General features: G+C 46.2%; 1 protein-coding gene and 1 pseudogene across 2 annotated transcripts in view; both read left to right on the top strand.

Moving 5' to 3' along the window:
- HDAC1 (histone deacetylase 1) overlaps positions 1–23,645 on the top strand; it is a 46,923-nt gene that overhangs the window by 21,677 nt on the left and 1,601 nt on the right. For both annotated transcript variants that reach the window (XM_010348133.3, XM_074380455.1), the window contains exons 3-11: positions 6,519–6,636; positions 15,095–15,169; positions 18,141–18,279; positions 18,737–18,878; positions 20,254–20,346; positions 21,761–21,869; positions 21,954–22,094; positions 23,102–23,210; positions 23,302–23,432. In XM_010348133.3, the coding sequence (XP_010346435.2) occupies positions 6,519–6,636; positions 15,095–15,169; positions 18,141–18,279; positions 18,737–18,878; positions 20,254–20,346; positions 21,761–21,869; positions 21,954–22,094; positions 23,102–23,210; positions 23,302–23,432 (1,057 nt within the window). The remainder of the gene's footprint in view (positions 1–6,518; positions 6,637–15,094; positions 15,170–18,140; positions 18,280–18,736; positions 18,879–20,253; positions 20,347–21,760; positions 21,870–21,953; positions 22,095–23,101; positions 23,211–23,301; positions 23,433–23,645) is intronic.
- On the top strand, positions 6,630–15,082 carry LOC104652838 (beta-enolase-like; annotated as a pseudogene).

Here is a 23,645-nt window from a genome sequence, read left to right on the forward strand (position 1 = left end):
GAAGAATCAAAGGTGATACCCCAGACCGGATGTGGTAGCTCATGCTTGTGGTCTCAGCACTTTGGGAGGCTGAGGCCGGCAGATTACCTGAGGTCAGGAGTTTGAGACCAGCCTGGCCACCATGGTGAAACCCTGTCTCTACTAAAAATACAAAAATTAGCTGGGCATGGTGGCTGGTGCCTGTAATCCCAGCTACTTTAGCAAGACTCTGTCTCAAAAAAAAAAAAAAAAAAAAAAAAGGTGATACCCTGGCTTTGATCTTGAACAACTAGGTGGTTGGTGATGAGAACAGGAAACTTGGGGAACGGGAGCATAGGAAAAATAGGGTAGTAGATGCAGTCAGGATTATGGAGGCATAATGAGAGAGACTGGCAATGGATTGAAACAGGGAGGCAAAAAAGTTTAAAATGACACTTAGGTTTTCAGCCTGAGTGGACGTTGGTATCATTAACAGAAATACCGAAAGAGAACTTCTGGAAGGTAAGTGGAATTTGAGTGCTTCTAGGCTCCCAACAACAAATTGTTGAGTCCAGTTGAATTTGAAGTGCCTTTAGGATTTGTGGGTGGAGCAGACTGAGAAGCTATTGGAACTGTCAATCTGGAGCTCAGAACAAAGATCAAAATGGAGTTTGTGCAGTCATCTGTGTAGAAGGGACTGCCAGACCAGAGTTTTGATGACATTAGAAAGAAAGTAAAGGGTTTAGTATAGTAAAAACAACTTGGTATTTGGAACCAAATCTTTTTTCTTTCACTGTGGGTGTTTTGATTTGCCTTTTTAGAGACAGAGTCTTGCTATGTATTTGCCCAGGCTGGCCTTGAACTCCTGAGCTTAAGTAATCCTTACATCTTTTTTTTTTTTTTGAGACAGAGTCTCGCTCTTGTCGCCCAGGCTGGGGTGCAGTGATGCAATCTCGGCTCACTGCAACTTCTGCCTCCTGGGCTCAAGCAATTCTCCTGTCTTAGCCTCCTGTGTAGCTGGGATTACAGGTATGTGCCACCACACCAGCTAATTTTTGTACTTTTAGTAGAGATGGGGTTTCACCATGTTGGCCAGGCTGGTCTCGAACTCCTGACCTCAGGTGATCCACCCACCTCGGCCTCCCAAAGTGCTGGGATTACAGCGTGAGCCACCATACCCAGCCAAATCCTTACATCTTAGACTCCTGAGCAGCTGTGACTATGGTGCATGCCACTGCACCTGGCTTCACTATGGCTGTTTGTTTTGGACACGGAGTCTCGCTCTGTTGCCTAGGCTGGAGTGCAGTGGTACGATCTCGGCTCACTGCAACCTCCGCCTTCTGGTTTCAAGTAATTCTCCTGCCTCAGCCTCCCAAGTAGCTGGGATTACAGGCACCTGCCACCATGCCTGGCTAATATTTTTGTATTTTTAGTAGAGACGGGGTTTCACCATTTTGGCCAGGCTGGTCTTGAACTCCTGACCTTGTGATCCACGTGCCTCAGCCTCCCAAAGTGCTAGGATTACAGGCATCAGCCACTGCACCTGGCTGGCTGTTTTTGATAAAACAGTATCTGTTGTTCAGTCTTATATTCCTCATTAAATTAAATGAGGATTAAATGAGAGTCCCAGCTACTCGGGAGGCTGAGGCAAGAGAATCTCTTGAATCCAGGAGGTGGAAGTTGCAGTGAGCTGAAATTGTGGCACTGCACTCCAGCCTGGGCAACAGGAGCTAGATCTCTGCATTCCTTCTAGTTTACCAGCTGTGTAACCTCAGGGAAGTTACTTAATATCTCTCTTCTGCAGTTTCCTCCCTGTAAAATGAGGATAATAATAGTGTGAACTTTTTTTTTTTTTTTTTTTTTTGAGATGGAGTTTCACTCTGTTGCCCAGGCTGGAGTGCAGTGGTATGATCTCGGCTCACTGCAACTTCCACCTCCTGGATTCAAGAGATTCTCCTGCCTCAGCCTCCTGAGTAGCTGGGATTACAGAGGCCTGCCACCATTCCTGACTAATTTTTTGTATTTTTAGTAGAGATGGGGTTTCCCCATTTTGGCCAGGCTGGTCTCAAACTTCTGACCTCAAGTGATCTGCCCCATCCGGCCTCCCAAAGTGCTGAGATTACAGGCATGAGCCACAGTGCCCGGCCATGGACTTTTTTTTTGAAACAGAGTCTTGCTCTGTCACCCAGGCTGGTGTGTAGTGATACCATGTGGGCTCACTGTACCCTCTGCCTCCTGATTCTAATGGCACAGCCTCCTGAGTAGCTGGGATTACAGTAGCCTGGCACCACACCCGGCTAATTTTTGTATTTTTTGCAGAGATGGGGTTTTACCATGTTAGCCAGGCTGGTCTCGAACTGCTGGCCTAAAGCAATCCTTCCGCCTTGGCCTCTCAAAATGCTGGGATTACAGGTGTGAGCCACCATAGCTGGCCATGAACTTTTAAAGTATTTTTTTGATTTGTTTTGTTTTTCAGAGTTGAAAAACTTGGGAGTCTGAACCTATTCTGGCTCAGAGAGGTTGCCTGATAATTTTTTAAATTTTATTTTTATTTTATTTAATTAATTTATTTGTTGAGATGGAGTCTTGCTTTGTTGCCCAGGCTGGAACGCAGTGGCACTGTCTCGGCTCACTGCAACCTCCGCCTCCCAAGTTCAAGTGATTCTCCTGCCTCAGCCTCCTAAGTAGCTGGGATTACAAACACCCACCACCATGCCCCGCTAATTTTGGTACTTTTGGTAGAGATGAGGTTTCACTATGTTGGCCAGAGTGGTCTCAGTCCTCAGGTCATCTGCCCACCTCTAATTTCAGGGTTGACTACAGGGTCATGTGACCCGTGCAACTGCATGAATTCCTGGGCTTAGAGTGGTCCTTTTCTTAGTGGCTTTTTTTTTTTTTTTTTTTTGGAGACAGAGTCTTGCTCTGTCACCCAGGCTAGAGTACAATGGCGCAATCTCAGCTCACTTCAACCTCCACCTCCCAAAGTGCTGACATTACAAGTGTGAGCCACTGCACCTGGCCCCATAATTATTTTTTAAAAAAGAAAAAGATTGGGTCTCACTATGTTGTCCAGGCTACCATGGAAGTCCTAGGCTCAAGTGATCCTCCAGGGCTTAGATCTTTAAAAGGTTAAGGCCGGGCACTGTGGCTCACGCCTGTAATCCCAGCTCTTAGGGAGGCAGAGGCGGGAGGATAGCTTGAGCCCAGGAGTTCGAGGCCTGCCTGGGCAATATAGTGAGACCCCGTTCTCCACAAAAAGGAAAAAAAACAAAAAGCCAAAAAAAAAAAAAAGATCTTTAAAAGGTTGTTGTGAGAATCATACGAGATAGCATTTAAAGTGCCTGGGGCCGGGCGCGGTGGCTCAAGCCTGTAATCCCAGCACTTTGGGAGGCCGAGGCGGGTGGATCACAAGGTCAAGAGATCGAGACCATCCTGGTCAACATGGTGAAACCCCGTCTCTACTAAAAATACAAAAAAAAAAATAGCTGGGCATGGTGGTGCGTGCCTGTAATCCCAGCTACTCAGGAGGCTAAGGCAGGAGAATTGCCTGAACCCAGGAGGCGGAGGTTGCGATAAGCCGAGATCGTGTCATTGCACTCCAGCCTGGGTAACAAGAGCGAAACTCCGTCTCAAAAAAAAAAAAATAAATAAATAAAATAAAGTGCCTGGAACAGTGACTGTCAGAGAGAAAACAATAAATGTTGGCTGTGTGTTGAAAATGCTTTATAAACTACAGAAAATACGGCAGGTTCTCGAAATATCATTTAGCTCAGCATCATTTAGTTATAATGTTGAGGAGAAAAATAACTGATTCCTGGCGTGGCTACTATCTGTGTGGTGTTTGCGCATTCTCCCCATGTCTGTGTAGGTTTTCTCCAGGTACTCCAGTTTCCCCCCCCATCCCAAAGATGTGCATGTGAGGTGAATTGGCATGTTTCCCTGGCCCTCGTCTGCACAAGTGTGAATGTGGGTGTGAGAGCACTCTGTGTTGGAATGGCATCCTGTCCAAGGTTGGTTCCTTGTGCTGTGCTGCAGGGACAGGCTTTGGCCACTCTTGAAATCCAAAGATTGTCAAATAAAAATTCGTAAAGTAGACAATAATCATACAGATGCACAACAGTGAAAGATGTGATACAAAAACACTCATTGAGCCTGCCATGTTTTGTTCGTTTTTGAGCTGCATGATAGCAGAAGGTACTCCTTGCTATTTTCACTTTGCATACATTTATTACTTGATTTAACCTACCACCATGACAACTGTCGTCACTTTTTTTTTTTAAGATTTCAAAAATGTTTAATAGAATCACAACTTATTGCTGTGATATAATTTGATTTTATATTGTCATGTATAACCATCAAAATTCATTTTCTGTTCATATAGTAATGAATCAAATTATGTTTGATGAAAAATTATCAGGAGATTTTTGGAATTAATAAATCATACATATAATAAAAATACTCAACATGTTTCAAAATGGCATTTTAAATAGTACTAGTACGTCAGCAATATAATATGATGTCCTGAAAAACTAACATGACAAAATAAGATTAATTGTGGTTTATGGATCCCCATTCAATATAAACTGATTCACCAAAAATTGGGTAAATAATAATGTATATATTTTTTTGAGACAAGGTCTTGCTCTGTTGCCCGGGCTGGAATGCAGCGGCAAGATAACAGCTCACTGTAGCCTTGACATCCTTGGGCTCAGGTGATCCTCTCACCTTAGCCTCCTGAGTAGCTGGGACCATAAGCAAGTGCCATCACAGCCGGCTAATTTTTTATATTTTTGTAGAGACAGGGTTTCATCATGTTACCCAGGCTGGTCTCAAATTCCTGGGTTCAGGTGATCCACCTGCCTCAGCCTCCTGAAGTACTAGGATTATAGGCATGAGCCACTTCAACCAGCCCAATAATGATCTTTTTTATTTTTATAAATCTTTCTTAAATATATATATAGTTCACATTTATTTCAGGGTTTAATGTTCGAAGTGTTTTGGGTCTTTATTTAGAAGTTTAGCGATGTTTTTGTGACAGAAATATGCTGTAGGAATTTAAGTTCTTATTTATATTAATTAGCCTATGGTAAAATTGGTTTCTTTATACATTGTTTTACTTACAGTCACAATTTCCAAGAACCTGTGGATGACATGAAGTAAGGACTTTTATTGTATTGATAATTAGAGAGGCAGAGGGTCGTCTCTGAAGAAGACCTACCTTTAAGGGATGGGAGGAAAAGGAGAATTTTTAAAAGAAGGAAGGAGGAGTCAGAATGTTGGGATATTATCAGGAAATTATCAGGTCAGAGAAGTGTTAGTGGGAAGGATGTGATCAAAATTGTTGATGTGATGACTTATAAAGGAGTTCTCATCTGTTTCAGTTGTCATTAGATACCCTTTATTTATGAACTCTTGGAGCTATTTTGTCCATATTTTTTTTTTTTTTTTTTTTTTAAAGACGGGGTTTCACCATGTTGGTCAGGCTGGTCTTGAACTCCCAACCTCAGATGATCCGCCTGCCTTGGCCTCCAAAGTGCTTGGATTACAGGCATGAGCCACCACACCCGGGCTGTCCATAATTTTATATAGTATTTATTTATTTTGAGACAGAGTCTTGTTCTGTCGCCAGGCTGGAGTGAAGTGGCGTGATCTTGACTCACTGCAACCTCTGCCTCAAGTGATCCTCCTGCCTCAGCTTCCCAAGTAGCTGGGACTGCAGGCACATGTCACCACGCCCCGTTAATTTTTTGTGTTTTTAGTAAAGATGGGGTTTCACCGTGTTGGCCACAATGGTCTCGATCTTTTGACTTCATGATCTGCCTGCCTCGGCCTCCCAAAGTGCTGGGATTATAGGCGTGAGCCACCGTGCCCGGCCTTTATATAATATTTAATAATAAAAAGGAATAATTTTGTGGTCTGGGCACCATGGCTCACATCTGTAATTCCGGCACTTTGGGAGGCTGAGGAGGGTAGATCACCTGAGGTCAAGAGTTCGAGACCATCCTGACCAACACTGCAAAACCCTATCTCTAATAAAAATACAAAAATTAGCTGGGCGTGGTGGTGGATGCCTGTAATCTCAACTGTTCAGGAGGCTGAGGCAGGAGAATCTCTTGAACCCAGGAGGCAGAGGTTGCAGTGAGCAGAGATCATGCTATAGCACTCCAACACTCCAGTCCAGGTGACAGAGTGAGACTGTGTCTCAAAAAAAAAAAAAAGTAATAATTTTGTAAAACACTTTACAGTTTACAAGGAGATTTAACAATCTCATCCAATTCTCACAACTTCCCTGTGCAGTCCATGTTGTCGCTGTTTAGTAAATAAGGAAAGAGATAAGAACTTGCCTAAGTGATAGAGCTTGAGCTGCTCTAGGTCTTCTGATACATCTTGTTTGCCTAGTTAGATGGTAAATTTCTTGAGGCCTGAATCTAATCAGTTATTTCTTTTTATTCTTTATAGCAGCTAGCTCCATGCTGGGCAGCAATATAAATGTTCAGACTAGACTGAGTGGACTGGCAGTGGTCAAAACTAACTTGCCCTTTCTCCCTTCTGCCCTCTAGCGCCCTCACAAAGCCAATGCTGAGGAGATGACCAAGTACCACAGCGATGACTACATTAAATTCTTGCGCTCCATCCGTCCGGATAACATGTCCGAGTACAGCAAGCAGATGCAGAGATGTAAGTCCATTCTGTTCCCTCCACACCCTCAAGCCCCTAGTTGCATCTCCCTTTTCACTGTAGAGGCCCGCTCTCCTGTCCTTGAGCCTCCCCTTCAGTGGACACGTGATTTCCCATGCCTCCCAAAGGTGCCAGAGTGCTTTTTCCCTTCAAGTTTGGTTTTTCTTTTATATATCTATATATTATACCTCCTTGTTTCATCTGAAAGTCTGGTTTCTCATGTTTCCTCATTGTAAATGATAGAGGTAGGACTTTTTCTGATTATGTTCACAACACTGTCCCAAGAGTACTGTAATTATTGTAGTGGAAAAAGCACTGACCTGGGACGGGGAGACAATAGATACAGTAAAATTTAACTCTAACTCTCAGCTGACTGGGCAAGTCACTTCCCCTCAGATTCTTCTTTTGTAAAGTGGGCTGGGCCACATGATCTCTCATTTCTGTCCAACTGTAACTGTTTTGACTTTGTGGGTATTAGTTGAGAATTTAGAGGCCACTCAGGACAGATTCTAGGCAGTGTAGTCTTTGAGATGAGGTCATCCTGCCCCTGACCCCTTAGACTTGAAACTTAAGAACAGGTCCTATCTTAGAAACCACACTTAGTTTGTAGGAATCATGGGGATTATTTTAGCTGTAGGGAAAAAAAAATTGTTCAAATTCGGCACAAAATTATCATATGTGACTTCCCCCTTGTGTTATTTTAGAAACTCTCTCTTAGCACCTAAGACTTCATATAGTGTAATAGCATTGTCCCAGAAGAAGTTTTGATTAACTTATGACAGCTTATGTTGTGTCAGAAAATATTCGGCACTTGTTTATTGCGCTGACCACAAGGTAGTCTTATTCCCAAGGAAGAAAGTTATTTATTAGTTATAATAACTGTACAGTGGCATTGATGACAGAACCACAGAGACTTTCCTTGAAGCATTAAGCTTCTTCGCTACCAACAACTCAAGGAGCTGCCAGCCGCTGTGAGTGAAGTGTTTGCTCTCTGAATTGCAGAGTCTTATTTCCCTCCAAGATGAGACAAACTCATGCTTTTCCTGTAGATGGCTTTAGAGGTTTCCTTAACCCATTTAGGCCAAGGATCAGGCTCTACTCACAGGAGGGTGGGCTCTTACTAGTGGAGCAGCTGGTATTAAAGTAAGAAAATGACCTTTAATGTCTTAGTTTGAATCCTTGGTCTCCTAAACCCTCTGGTGTTATTTTCCCTCTTTAAGAGGAAGACAGGCCAGGCACAGTGGTTCATGGCTGTAATCCTAGCCCTTTGGGAAGCCAAGGTGAGAGGATTGCTTGAGCCCAGACAGGAGTTTGAGACCAGCCTGGGCAACATAGTGAGACCCCCATCTCTACAAAAGTAAAAAAATTGGCTGGGCATGGTGGTACACACCTGTGGTTCCCACTACTCAAGAAGCTGAAGAAGGAGGATCTGTTGAGCCTGGAAGGTCAAGGCTGCAGTGAGCCATGATTATATCACTGCACTCCAGCCTGGGCAACAGAGTGAGACCAAAAAAATTTTTAAAAAGACAATAATAGTCAAGGATGGGGGGATAAGTGAAGATAATGTATTTGAAGTATCTACCCTTCATGAATAGTAGCTTTTGCTATTTTTGTTATTTACAAACTTACCAAGGCAGACAAAATATTACGCCCTTAGGAGTATGCAGGTTCTGCTCTGGTGCTCCAGTTTTTCTGAATCCAGCATTCTAAAGCTGTACATTAAAAAATTCAGTCTGGCCGGGCACAGTGGCTCATGCCTGTAATCCCAGCACTTTGGGAGGCCAAGGCAGGTGGATCACCTGGGGTTGGATGTTTGAGACCATGGTGGCACAGGCCTGTTATTCTGGCTACTCAGGAGCCTGAGGCAAGAGGATCCCTTGAGCCCAGTTCAAGGCTGCATTGAAGTATGGTCTCATCTCGCCACCATACTCCAGCCTGGGCAACATAGCAAGAACTTATCTCAAAGGGAAAAAAAAAGAAAACAACAACAACATACGCGCGTGCGCGCACACACACACATACACCCCATCCCCCACACCTAACTTAGGAAGTTATACTTGTGAGAAGACCAAATAAGTCAGGTTTCCTTGCTCATGGCTGTAATAAACCCTTTCTGGTCACTTTGACAGCCTTGATCAGAAATTCTGACCTAATATTTAGCAAGTGAAAATGGGAACACAAGTAAATGCATTTAGGGGGCTTATGGTGAAAATATGATAAAAAGGATTGGTAGAAAATTGGGAGACATTCTCATCCATTTTATAAACATGTAAACTTTTCCAGGCACACAGCAAGGTGGTGATAGAATGCAGAATGGAACTCTAGTCCCCCAGTTCTAGAGTTTTTAAAAATAGAGTGCATTTAAAGTATTTTACACACATAGGCCTGGCACGGTGGCTCATGCCTGTAATCCCAGCACTTTGGGAGGCCGAGGCCGGTGGATCACTTGAGGCTAGGAATTTGAGACCAGCCTGGCCAGCATGGTGATATCCTGCCTCTACTAAAAATACAGAAATTAGCTGTGTGTGGTGGCATATGGCTATAATCGCATCTACTCGGGAGGCTGAGAGATGAGAATCACTTAACCTGGGAGGTGGAGGTTGCAGTGAGCCAAGATCGTGCCACTGTACTCCAGGCTAGGTGACAGAGCAAGACCCCATCTCAAAAAAAGAAAAAGAAAAAAACATATTTTAGACACACACAAAAAGGATAAAAAGTAATATAATGAACATTAGTGTGCCCACTGTCTGGCCTGAGGAAAAAGACGTTATAGGCTGGGCTCAGTGGCTTAAGCCTGTAATCCCAGCACTTGGCTGAAGCAGGTGGATCAGGAGGTTAGGAGTTCAAGACCAGCCTGGCCAATATGATGAAACCCTGTCTCTATATACAAAATTAGCCAGGCATGGTGGCACATGCCTGTAATCCCAGCTACTTGGGAGGCTGAGGCAGGAGAATCACTTGAACCTGGGAGATGGGAGTTGCAATGAGTTAAAAGTGTGCCACTGCACTCCAGCCCGGGAGACAGATTGAGACTTCGTCTCACAAAAAAAAGAAAGAAAAGAAAAGTCCTCCCTAGCCTCACAGATTAGCTCACATGAGTATCTGCTCTTCCATCTACCCCTCTCCATCTCTAATCACATAGCTTATTGACTGGGAATAAATGGGCCGGTCATTTGAGCCACATGTTGGTTTGGGGCCTGAAGAGAAATATGTTTTTTTTCTCATGTCCAAAACACCCATTTCTTCCCATGGCTCCATATCCCAAATAAGAGTATAAACAAAGCTTTGGAAACACAAGCAGGCCAAACTCTGTCCCGGAGGAAGTGGCCAGAGAGGGAAATCAGTTGCCAATGGATAAACAGCCTGGGCCCAGGGACCAAAGTTCTTATTTACACAGCCTCCCAGTGTTTACCCAGGAAATGAGGAAGAGAGCCACGCGCTGCATACTCTCTCATGCAGCCGCGCTTCCTCAGAGCACCTGATCTTGGCATCCTTCAAGTTCAAGGTAGACCAGAGCTGGTAACTCTTATGGTTTTTGTAGATCTTGAGCTTCAACTGTGTCTTGCGATTTTACGTCACAGTCCAAACTGGGCTCTTCTGCTCTCATCCAGGGCTGCTCCTTCCTCTACTTTAGGAACCCCTATTGATAACAGTGGGTACAGTAGAAGGCTGGGCAAGAGAGTAAGTATGCAGCCCCACACCTGCCTCTGACTTCCTGTAGCTCATTGATGTCTCAGCAGTTACCTTTTCTTTCTTTCTTTCTTTCTTTTTTTCTTTTCTTTTCTTTTCTTTCTTCCTTCCTTTTTTTTTTTTTTTTTGAGATGGAGTCTCGCTCTGTTGCCTAGGCTGGCTGGAGTGCAGTGGTGTGGTCTCGGCTCACTGCAACCTCCGCCTCCCAGATTCAAGTGGTTCTCCTGCCTCAGCCTCCTGAGTGTCTGAAATTACAGGTGCATGCCTGGCTAATTTTTTTATTTTTAGTAGAAAAGGGGTTTCGCCATGTTGGCCGGGCTGGTCTCAAACTCCTGACCTTAAGTGATTCGTCCACCTTGGCCTCCCAAAGTGCTGGGATTACAGGTGTGAGCCACTGTGCCTGGCCAGCAGTTATGTTTTCTGTGAGAGGAGATTGGAGCTATAAGTTTCCTCTAGGTCTGGGAGTCTACAACCTCCAGGTGTGCTTTCCTTCCTGTTTTCATTTCATTTGCCTTATTATTTGCATATGTTTCCACATTATGTACTACTTGGTACTTTCACCCCATTAGGCCCAAAATAACTTTACTCCAGTCGTCACTGTGAATGTAGGAGTAAGACACAGGACTGTGGGAGTCAAGACCCCTGGACCTTGATTCTGGTTCTGCTACTGCCTGGTTTTATAATTTTGGGCAAATCACTTAATTTCTTGGTATCTGTTTGTTCCTCTGCACAGTGCGGTTGATATCTGTCTTGTTCAGCTCATAGAGTTGTTATGAGGATCAAACGAGGTTGTATATGTGAAAGGACTTGCAAAAGGACCAGGGTATATTTTCACAGACAGATATTTTCACAGATACTTTAAGACAGACAAACCGGTCGGGTGCGGTAGCTCATGCCTGTAATACCAACACTTTGGGAGGCCGAGGCAGGTAGATCACAGGGTCAGGAGTTCGAGACCAGCCTGGCCAACATGGTGAAACCCATCTCTACTAAAAATACAAAAATTAGCTGGACGTGTTGGAGGGTGCCTGTAATCCCAGCTACTCAGGAGGCCGAGGCAGGAGAATCACTTGAAACCGAAGGGCAGGGACACTGTCCCAGTTGCCACCTAGCCTCAGATCTCCATCCGACCTCCAGCAAAGACATCCCAGCCATGGACATGCAGAAAATCTTTGTTCAGGAAATCCTGGACTCCAGGGGCAACCCCACAGTGGAGGTGGACCTGCACATAGCCAAGGACTGATTCTGAGAAGCTGTGCCCAGTGGGGCATCCTCAGGTATCTATGAAGCTCTGGAACTAAGAGATGGAGACAAAGTCCACTACCTGGGAGTCCGCAAAGCTGTGGAACACATCAACAAGACTCTAGGCCCTGCTCTGCTGGAAAAGAAACTGAGTGTTTTGGATCAAGAAAAAGTTGACAAATTTATGATTGAGCTGGATGAGACCTAGAATAAGTCAAAAGTTTGGGGCCAGTGCCATCCTGGGTGTGTCCTTGGCCGTGTATAAGGTGGGAGCAGCTGAGAAGGGGGTCCCCCCTGTACCACCACATTGCAGATTTTGCTGGGGACCCTGACCTCATACTCCCAGTGCCAGCCTTCAACATGATCAGCGGGGGCTCCCATGCTGTAAACAAGCTGGGTATGCAGGAATGCATGATTCTGCCCATGGAAGCCAGCTTCTTCATGGAAGCCATGCGCATTGGTGCTGAGGTCTACCACCACCTTAAGGGGGTCATCAAGGCCAAGTATGGGAAGGATGCCACCAATGTGGGTGATGAAGGTGGCTTCGCACCCAACTTCCTGGAAAACAGTGAGGCCCTGGAGCTGCTGAAGACGGCCATCCAGGCAGCTGGTTACCCAGACAAGGTGGTGATTTGCATGGATGTGGCAGCATCTAAGTTCTGTTGAAATGGGAAGTACGATCTTAACTTCATGTCACCTGATGATCCCGCATGACACATCACTGGGGAGAAGCTCGAGAGCTGTATAAGAGGTTCATCAAGAACTATCCTGTGGGCCGGGCGTGGTGGCTCAAGCCTGTAATCCCAGCACTTTGGGAGGCCGAGGCGGGTGGATCACGAGGTCAAGAGATCGAGACCATCCTGGTCAACATGGTGAAACCCTGTCTCTACTAAAAAATAAAAATAAAAATACAAAAAACTAGCCGGGCGTGGTGGCGCATGCCTGTAATCCCAGCTACTCAGGAGGCTGAGGCAGGAGAATTGCCTGAGCCCAGGAGGCGGAGTTTGCGGTGAGCCGAGATCACGCCATTGCACTCCAGCCTGGGTAACAAGAGCGAAACTCTGTCTCAAAAAAAAAAAAAAAAAAAAGAACTATCCTGTGATCTCCATCGAGGACCCCTTTGACCAGGATGACTGGGCAACTTGGACCTCGTTCCTCTTGGGAGTGGACATTAAAGATTGTAGGGGGTGACCTGACAGTCACCAACCCCAAGAGGATTGCCCAGGCTGTTGAGAAGGCCTGCAGCTGTCTGCTGCTGAAGGTCAATCAGATCAGCTCAGTGACCAAATCAATCCAGGTGTGCAAACTGGCCCAGTCTAACAGCTTGGGGGTGATGGTGAGCCACCGCTCTGGGGAGACTGAGGACACATTCATTGCTGACTTTGTGGGGCTCTGCACAGGACAGATCAAGACTGGCACCCCCTGCCACTCAGAGTGTCTGGCTAAATACAGCCAACTCATGAGGATCGAGGAGGCTCTTGGGGACAAGGCTATCTTTGCTGGACACAAGTTCCATAACCCGAAGGCCAGTGGGAAGCTGGAGGCTCCAGGACTCCACTGGACAGACCCAGGTCTTCTAGACCTGCTTGCTGAAATAAACACTGGTGCCAACCAGATAAAAAGAGAAAAAGAAACCAGAGGATGGAGGTTGTGGTGAGCTGAGATCCTGCCACTGCACTTCAGCCTGGGCGACCGACAAGAGCGAAACTCCATCTCAAAAAGAAAAAGAAAAAGAAAAAAAAAAGACAAACCAAAGCCTGAGGCCTGCATACTGCTTCTGCCATTTACTAACAGTTCACCTCTCTGAACCTGTTCCCTACTTATGTTTTTTTCTTTTTTTTTTTGAGACAGGGTCTCACTCTGTCTCGCCCAGACTAGAGTGCAGTGGTACGATCTCAGCTCACTGCAAACTCTGCCTCCCGGGTTCGAGTGGTTCTTCTGCTTCAGCCTTCCAAGTAGCTGGGATTACAGGTGCCTGCCACTACACCTGGCTAATTTTTGTATTTTTAATAGAATGGGGTTTCGCCATGTTGCCCAGGCTGGTCTTGAACTCCTGGCCTCAAGTGATCTTCCTACCTCAGCCTCCCAAAGTGCTGGGATTTACAAGCGTGAGCCACGGCACCAGCTCCTATTTCCCTTTGTATAAGATGGGACCAAATTTTACCTCAGAAGTTTGTGTGAAGATGGATGATCTCAGGTATTGAACGCATGTAGCTCAGTGTCTGGCCTGTTGTAAGTGCCCAGTGAACAATAGTTCTCTGAGTCTCTGCCCTTCCCTCTTGTTTGTCAGCTGGCATGAGGTCCAGAGGATAAATTTTTCTCCCTCAAGGAACGAACCAACATTTTCCCAGTTGCTAACTGCTTCTCCATGTTAGATTTTTGTTAATTTTCTGACCAGTGGGTGAGGTGGATATCATTATTGCTTGTTATAGATAATGGGCTAAGACCAGCTGTGGTGGTACATACCTATAGGGAGGCCAAGGCAAGAGGATTGCATGAGGCCTAGGGAGCGTAGTGAGACTCTGGCCAGAAAAAAAAAAAAAAAAAAAAAGGCTGGGCACAGTGGCTCACACCTATAATCCCAACACTTAGGGAGGCTGAGGTGGGCAGATCACCTGAGGTCAGAAGTTCAAGACCAGCCTGACCAACGTGGAGAAACTGCATCTCTACTAAAAATACAAAATTAGCTGGGCAGGGCCGGGCGCGGCGGCTCAAGCCTGTAATCCCAGCACTTTGGGAGGCCAAGGCTGGTGGATCACGAGGTCAAGAGATCGAGACCATCCTGGTCAACAAGGTGAAACCCCATCTCTACTAAAAATACAAAAAAAATTAGCTGGGCATGGTGGTGCGGGCCTGTAATCCCAGCTACTCAGGAGGCTGAGACAAGAGAATTGCCTGACCCCAGGAGATGGAGGTTGCGGTGAGCCAAGATCGTGCAATTGCACTCCAGCCTGGGTAACAAGAGCGAAACTCCGTCTCAAAAAAAAAAAAAAAAAAAAAATTAGCTGGGCATTGTGGCACATGCTTGTAATCCCAGCTACTCGGGAGGCTGAGTCAGGAGAATTGCTTGAACCTGGAAGGTGGAGGTTACAGTGAGCCCAGATTTCACCGTTGCACTCCAGACTGGGCAACAAGAGTAAAACTCCGTCTCCAAAAAAAAAAAAAAATTAGCTGGCTATAGTGGCATGCACCTGTAGTTCCAAGGTACCTGGGAGGCTGAGGTGGAAGGATTGCTTGAGCCCAGGAGGTCAAGGTCAAGGCTGCTGTAAGTGAGCCATGTTTGTGCCAGTGCACTCCAGCCTGGGCAACAGAGCAAGCTCCTGGCTCTAAAAAAGAAAAAAATAATAATGGGTGAAAGCTCAAAGATGTTAAACATCTTGGTGCAGTCATACAGTCAGTAAGTAGTAGGGTCTGGATTAAAACCCAAGCCTCCTGAATTTAAAGTCTATGTTTTTTTTTCCATCAGGTCCTAATACGTAAACTAAAGGAAATTGTGGAAACTAACCTTTTGCTTATTTCTTTCAAGTCAACGTTGGTGAGGACTGTCCAGTATTCGATGGCCTGTTTGAGTTCTGTCAGTTGTCTACTGGTGGTTCTGTGGGTAAGGAATACTCATCCTCTCCCCTGGGGTAGACTGGGTTGTTCTAGTGAGGTCTGCTTTTTAGGGTGCTATCCTAGTTGGCTAATCTGAAACCATGTAGAATGGTCCTGTGGGTTTTTACTTAAGTCTCTAAAATGGCTGGTGCAGTGTCTCACACCTGTAATCCCAGCACTTTGAGAGGCTGAGGTAGGAGGATTGCTTGAGGTTAAGAGTTCAAGACCAGCCTAGGCAACATAGTGAGACCCTCGTTTCTACAAAAAAACCCAAAATAAATAAAAACAATTAGCCGAGCATGGTGGCTCATGCCTGTAGTCCCGGCTACTCAGGAGGCTGAGGCAGGAGAATGGCTTAAACCCAGTAGGTTAAGCCTGCAGTGAGTCATGATCACAACACTCTATTCTAGCCTGGGCAACAGAGCAAGACCCTTTCTCAAAAAGAAAAAAAGTTTAAAAAGTTTCCAAAATGTCCTTCTGGTTCAGTCCCAGTCCAGGTTCAGTCTCTGACATGGTACTGACAGGTGTCCTTGACTGTCCTCTCCTACTAAAAGATCTTATATACAGGAGTTCTCTGCAGAATCTCCTGGGGTTGTTGAGATGCTGTACATAAAAGCAATTTGTGAACTGCAAAGTGCTATAAAAATGGAAGTGTCATCATCTGTGAATCTGTCCTATGAAAAAGTATGGTAATTACCTTTAGAGGTCAGAAATACTCCCCATGTATCTCCCACTTCCATTTGCAACTTTTGGGTTATCTGTAGGATTACGATAAACCCTTTCTTAACAAATATTTATTTCCCTGTGATCCCCCAACAATATAATCATTGTGTCTACCCCCGCTGCCCCACCAGTATAATCACAGAAACAAAGAAAAATTGCACAGAAAAAAGCACAGTCACCCACAGTCACAGGGTTGGTGAATAACCTCCATTACCATTTTGGTGTTTGTGTGGTCATTCTTTTTTGTGTGCGTATATATCTGTATAACACATAAGGAAAATCTATATATTACAAAAATGAGTTATAAACATATCACAGATACATGGTTTTATGCCTGCATTTCCTGCTTAACAAAATTGTCTACAGTTTTCTACAGCTTGCTTTCTTGTGGCTCTGTATTATTCCATGTTGTGGATCTACTTGAGTTGATATAATCTGTCCTTTTTCTTGATCATTTGGATCAATCTATGCTTGTATTGCTGTTAAAATTAACACAGCAGCTGGACATGTTGGCTCATGCCTATAATTCCAGCGCTTTGGGAGGTGGGGGCGGGTGGATCGCCTGAGGTCAGGAGTTTGAGACCAGCCTGGTCAACATGGTGAAACCCTGTCTTTAATAAAAATACAAAAGTTGTTGGGCATGGTGGCTCATGCCTGTAATCCCAGCACTTTGGGAGGCCAAGGCAGGCGGATCATGAGGTCAGGAGTTTGAGACCAGCTTGACTAACATGGTGAAACCCTGTCTCTACTAAAAAATACAAAAATTAGCCGGGTATGGTGGCACATACCTCTAATCCTAGCTACTCAGGAGGCTGAGGCAGAAGAATTGCTTGAACCCAGGAGGTAGAGGTTGCAGTGAGCCGAGATCACACTACTGTACTCCAGCCTGGGCAACAAAGCGAGACTCTGTCTCCAAAAAAAAAAAAAAAAAATTAGCCAGGTGTGGTGCCACATTGCCTGTAATCCCAGCTACTTGGTAAGCTGAGGCAGGAGAATCACTTAAACCCAGGAGACAGAGATTGCAGTGAGCCGAGATCGCACTACTGCACTCCAGCCTGGGGGACAAAGCAAGACTTCATCTAACACTGCTACAAATGCACTTGCACACATGAGTGTGTATTTCTCTTTTACTTCTTCTTGGACCTATTTGTGCTAATGCTGTTTGACCCAGTGTGCTGGCACTGTCTTTGGTATTTTTTCTTTTTCTTTTTTTGAGATGGAGTCCTCCTCTGTCATCCAGGTTGGAGTGCAGTGATACAGTCTTGGCTCACTGCAACCTCTGCCTCCTGGGTTCAAGTGATTCTCCTGCCTCAGCCTCCCCAGGTATCTGGGACTACAGGGGTATGCCACCATGCCCAGTTAATTTTTTTTTGTATTTTTAGTAGAGACGAGGTTTTATCATGTTGGCCAGGCTGGTCTCAAACTCTTGACCTCAGGTGATCTGCCCGCCTCGGCCTCCCAAAGTGCTGGAATGCCACTACACTCAGCCTATCTTTGGTATTTTTTTGAAGTTCCTTGACCATAAGCCACAGTAAGAAATAAACTTACACATGCAATCCAGGATACATATAACACATAGGTGTGCATGTACAAGTCACTTATTCTGAAGCCAGAGTTTTACGAATGAGCAGTTACCTTTACTGTTACCCTGATTTTTTTGTTTTGTTTTGTTTTTTTTGAGATGGAGTCTTGCTCTTGTTGCCCATGCTGGAGTGCAATGGTGCAATCTTGGCTCACCACAACCTCCGCCTGATTCTCCTGCCTCGGCCTCTCAAGTAGCTGGGATTATAGGTGCCCACCACCATGCCCAGCTAATTTTTTGTATTTTTAGTAGAGATGGGGCTTCACTATGTTGGTCAGGCTAGTCACAAACTCCTGACCTCAGGCGATCCACCTGCCTCGGCCTCCCAAAATATTGGGATTACAGGCGTGAGCCACCATGCCTGGCCTACCCTGATATTTTTATTCTACAGTATTTCATTAAAAATGTGACTAATAAGTCATAACCCAATAAATCAGCTTTAAGGCCTGCTAATGGGTTACTGCCATCAGTTTGGAAAATAGTTTTTTTAAAAGTAACCAGTATCATGTTTATTCCCTGCTGGAGTAGAATGGGAGGGAACAGACTGATTTATGAATTGTACAATACAGCTGTTGATTAGGCAGGTCCTGCCTTTCACTGGGTTCCCTGGGCTACCTGGAGGAAGGGGAGAGTGGCTTAGTAATGGGCTTATGTTCTCTCTTTCCATGCCCAGCAAGTGCTGTGAAACTTAATAAGCAGCAGACGGACATCGCTGTGAATTGGGCTGGGGGCCTGCACCATGCAAAGAAGTCCGAGGCATCTGGCTTCTGTTACGTCAATGATATTGTCTTGGCCATCCTGGAACTGCTAAAGTATGCCTGCCTGGCCTTGTCTCTTGGAGGAGCACCTTAGGCCAGGTTCCCATTTCCCTCTCCCCCGGGCTTGCCTCCCTAGTTTGCTTTTCCTACCAATGTGCTGGCTAGGATGTGACTGGTGAGTGTCTCTGGCCATCATCTCCTTAACGGGGTCTTGGTTTGATCTGAGCCACGGCATGATCAGGGGCAGGTGCTGCTCAGATCCTGCCTCCAGAGTGTCCCTGTGTGGCTGGAGTTGACCCTGGCTGTAGAGTAGGAAGATTGGACTTGGTCGGCTTGGTCAGGCCTCTGGAGACACCCGGCCGCTCTTCCACCTTCCTTCAGCCAGTTTCCACGTCTCTGGTGCTTAGAGATACCTGAGGGAGGCAGCCAGCCCGGTAAGCTGGGACCTGGCGCCCTTAGCGCGTCCCATCCCCAAAGAGCCCCCAGATCCCTAACCCGCTTCTGATCCTAGGTATCACCAGAGGGTGCTGTATATTGACATTGATATTCACCATGGCGACGGTGTGGAAGAGGCCTTCTATACCACAGACCGGGTCATGACTGTGTCCTTTCATAAGTATGGAGAGTACTTCCCAGGAACTGGGGACCTACGGGTGAGAAATCTCTTTAGGAGCCAACCAGCTCACCCTCAGCTGCCAATTCTGCTTCTCTCTCCTATGTCGTGCCATTAAAAACTGCTTCCTGCCTCTTCTGCCATTCACAATACCATGTCCCAATCTGAGGCACTTGCCCTGATTTCTTTCCCTTCCTTGTTCTGGAGGAAGGGAATGATGGGACATGAAGGGTCAGAGAAAGGAGAGGGGTCTCCTGACTCACTGTACTTCCCTCCTGGCCATGCTAGGTTGCATCACACTATTCTTATGTCTCATAAGGCTTGAGTTTGGGGCTAGGAATTAGGACTCTGAAGGACCATCTCAAATGTTCTTAATGTTTTTAGGTCACTTTCCCCTTTGGCCTTTTGACTGAAAGCTATGGACTCTCTCTCCAGAAAAGTACATGAGATTTTACATCTGATATGGAATAGTTAATTAACAAGTCCCCTTGCTGAAGCCCATCCATGAACCTTAGGATAAGAATCCTTGGAAACTACTTCCTTGAACTGTTCCATCTGCTTCTGTTAGCATGAATGCAGTAAAATCATCTGTTTGCCATGCCCAGTGGCCCTTGGGTAAAAGAGTGGCACTAATTCAGTTGTTTGCAATGGCAAGCATTAGAATAAATGAGCATTCACTATTTTTTTTTTTTAGACAGAATCTTGCTCTGTTGCCTAGGCTGGAGTGCAGTGGTGTGATCTTGGCTCACTGCAGCCTCCGCCTCCTGCCTCCTGGTGCAAGCGATTCTTGTGCCACAGCCTGAGAATAGCTGGGATGATAGGTGCGTGCCACTATGCCTGGCTAATTTTTGTAGTTTTAGTAGAGATGGAGTTTCACCATGTTGGCCAGGCTGGTCAGAACTCCTGACCTCAAGTTATCCACCCACCTCGGCCTCCCAAAGTGTTAGAATTACAGGCACATTCACTATTTCGAGGTTCCTGGGAAGGACTTTCTTATCTCTCCTTCCCTCCACACCACCCTAGAGAGGGAGCATGGGGGAAGAGGAGTGAGCATTAGGGCTCTCTGGAGTGGAAAGGGTTGTCAAGGGTGGTTGTTATTTCCGTGGACCACCTGCCAGCCAGCTCTAACCCAATCCCAAGGTAGAAATCTCGTGGCCACAGGGCAGGGTCTTCAATCTCTGCGCCCATCAACAGCTCTCAGCCTAGGTGCAGGCTTAATGCTATGTCCAGAGATGTGAGCTAGATTGGTGAAGTGAAGAGAATGGTACTCACAAGGTACCCCTGTTCTGTCCTGGCCCACATCATGGGCCTAGCTTCTCTCTCTTAGAACCTCTTCCTTTATCCCTCCAGCCCGCATCCCTGACCTTCCTTTAAGCTTCATCCTTCAGTTTTACTTTAATGTCCTTCTTAATTAGGATATCGGGGCTGGCAAAGGCAAGTATTATGCTGTTAACTACCCGCTCCGAGATGGGATTGATGACGAATCCTATGAGGCCATTTTCAAGCCGGTAAGTGGCTTTACGCACTCCTTGGGCTACAGAAAGGGGATTGGTCTAGGGCAGGGGAGCAAAAACACCCCCGTGATACCTCAGGAATCTCTCCTTACTAAAGTTGGTGGGGAGATAGAAGTGTTTGAACCCTGGATTGCTGTGTGGTCAGTTAGGGGAACAAACATCCATATTTGTTGGTTCCTTCTATGGGTCAGGTCTTCTGCTGGATACAAACATATCTAAGACATGATCTTTGCCTTCATGGGCTATGGTGGGAAAGGCAGGCACATACCCAGTAGTCTATGGTTAGCACTGTTTTTGTATCTCCATCTCTGGGCTACTGGGAGATTATTGTGTTCTTTCGGTAGTAGTATGTCTCCTTGGTTTTTCATGTTCGTCATTGCCTTACACTGATGTCTGCACATTTGAAGAAGTAGGGACTTGAACTCCAGTCTTTGCAGACTGGCTTTGTCTGGGAAAGCCCTTCACCAGTCAGCCTATCCAGAGATTCCGAAAAGGCTATCTGGCCTGTTCCATGGGCAGGCTGGCCTAGTGCCTGTGTTTTTGAGGGATGATCAGAGGAGTGAGAGACAGACTCCTGCCTGGGCTGGCAGGAGGGTAGTGAGGGATGACTTCACATAGGTGGTGATGTTTAAGCTGGACTTTGAAAAATGAGAAGGTACCCATGTGAAGAAGGAGGTGACAGCAGTAAGTGTGGCATTCAGTAGAAGGAACAGCACCAGCAGAAGTGCAGACATGCCAGTGTGGCAGCATGTAGGCCAGTGTGGTGTATGGGAGGCGTGCTGAAGGAGGTGGTGGGAAGTGTATGCTGGGCTCAGTGTTTCAAAGGGAGCCTTGAATGCCATGCTGAGGAGTTAAATCTTCACTTATAAGCAGTAAGAAACTGTTTAACCTAATACGGTCAGGTAGTCATTCAGCAAACACTGACTGCCTACTGTGTGCCTCATATTTAGTAAGGGCTACAGAAGTGGGAGTTATGGTCTCTGTCTCGTTAATGTTAGACTCTGGTTGTGAGAATAAAATAAACCAAAAGTGCTTGCTCATAATGTAAGGTTCTAAGTCTGTAAGACCAAATGAGTAGAGTAGATCCGGCTAAGGGTCAGGAAGACTTCCTGGAGGAAGTGGCACTAGAGCTTGGGCAATAGAAGAGATTTAGGGAGTTGACATGGAGGCCATTCTAGGTTCAGTGTTAGTAGAGTAAGAAGGGTCTTAGAGAACTTTTCAAATTGGAAAATTAAAACCCCAAGTGGGGAAGCAAGAGCTCCAGCCTGGTACTCCCTTTTCTCTCCCATATAGCATGAGAGAGAGCAGAAAGGTAGGAGTCGGGGAGAAAGCGTTGCACCCAGCCTTTCCATCCCAAACCTCATACTGCTTTCTTGAGGTTGGTGGTGACCAGGATTTATCATTTTAGGTCATGTCCAAAGTAATGGAGATGTTCCAGCCTAGTGCGGTGGTCTTACAATGTGGCTCAGACTCCCTATCGGGGGATCGGTTAGGTTGCTTCAATCTGACCATCAAAGGTGAGACCAGACAGCACAAGGATGGGTGGGCGGGGTCCTGGTTGGTACTCCTGTAATAACTCAGCACCCTTTCTCCCACCAAAGGGCATGCCAAGTGTGTGGAATTTGTCAAGAGCTTTAACCTGCCTATGCTGATGCTGGGAGGAGGTGGTTACACCATTCGTAACGTTGCCCGGTGCTGGACATACGAGACAGCTGTGGCCCTGGATACGGAGATCCCTAATGGTAATAGCTCCAGGGCCAGGTTCAGCTGGGCTGGGCAGGAGCTGGAGCTCATGTGTCCTTAAGTTTCGAACACATTCCCTGTTGGTCACATGACCTTTCCTCTTCTGATACTGGTCATTGAGTCCCCTGCCTGTCCTCTTGTGATCAACAGACCATAACCATCACTTTTTCCCCAAGTCTTTTTTTTTTTTTTTTTTTTGAGACGGGGTTTCGCTCTTGTTACCCAGGCTGGAGTGCAATGGCACGACCTCGGCTCACCGTAACCTCCGCCTCCTGGGTTCAAGCAATTCTCCTGCCTCAGCCTCCTGAGTAGCTGGGATTACAGGCACACGCCACCATGCCCAGCTAATTTTTTTGTATTTTTAGTAGAGACGGGGTTTCACCATGTTGACCAGGATGGTCTCGATCTCTCGACCTCGTGATCCACCCGCCTCGGCCTCCCAAAGTGCTGGGATTACAGGCTTGAGCAACCGCACCCGGCCGGTTTTTTTTTTTTTTTTTTTTAAAGACAGGGTTTCACTGTGTTGGCCTGGCTGGTCTTGAACTCCTAACCTCAGGTGATCCGCCTGCCTTGGCCTCCCAAAGTGCTGGGATTACAGGCGTGAGCTACCGTGCCCAGCCTTCCCCGAGTACTTTTTAGCTCTGTCCCCTCTCCCTCCTGCTTTTACAGTTCCCAGTGGTAATTTATAGCTTTGGAATTTCTACTCTGTAGAGTAACTGTAGTAGTGAGTGAAGGGAGCATTCATAATGAGCATGGCCTCAACCGTCCCAACCAGGGGCTTGGGCCTTTTTCTAGCAACATATACACCACTGTTAAGGACACAGGAGAGTTGTGTTCAAGAGATGGAAATCCCATAGGTACCTATGTCTCACCATGTCTTGGAGGCATTCTTCTGTTTGACAGATGTATAAACAGGCCCAGAGAAACCTACAAATGATTTTCTTAGGGTGCTGTGGCAGCCAGGTCTCTTAAGTCTCTTAACTCTTTTCTCCCCTGCCCCAATCAGAGCTTCCATACAATGACTACTTCGAATACTTTGGACCAGATTTCAAGCTCCACATCAGTCCTTCCAATATGACTAATCAGAACACGAATGAGTACCTGGAGAAGATCAAGTGAGTATATCCTCTGGCCACCCCTGGGTTGAACATTCCTGACTCTGGATTGTCCCTGACCAGAGCCCTACTACTCTCCCGTTGGCCACAGACAGCGACTGTTTGAGAACCTGAGGATGCTGCCGCATGCACCCGGGGTCCAAATGCAGGCGATTCCTGAGGACGCCATCCCTGAGGAGAGTGGCGACGAGGACGAAGAAGACCCTGACAAGCGCATCTCGAGTAAGACCTAGACCCAGAGCCCTGTGCCTTCCACTCAGTAGGCAGCTCCGACTTCCACCACCGTTCCTGGCTGGGCATTCCCTCCAAGCTCCCCGCCCGCTGAGAAATCTGTTTCAAGTTCCAGTGCCTGTAGGCACAAGTCAGGGAGCTTGAGTTCCTCCCTATTCTCTGGTCCCCTCTCCTTTCGTGTCTCTTGGAGGACATGCAAGGAAG

Source organism: Saimiri boliviensis, chromosome 11, assembly GCF_048565385.1.
Source record: "Saimiri boliviensis isolate mSaiBol1 chromosome 11, mSaiBol1.pri, whole genome shotgun sequence".
NCBI classification, from domain to species: Eukaryota; Metazoa; Chordata; class Mammalia; order Primates; family Cebidae; genus Saimiri; species Saimiri boliviensis.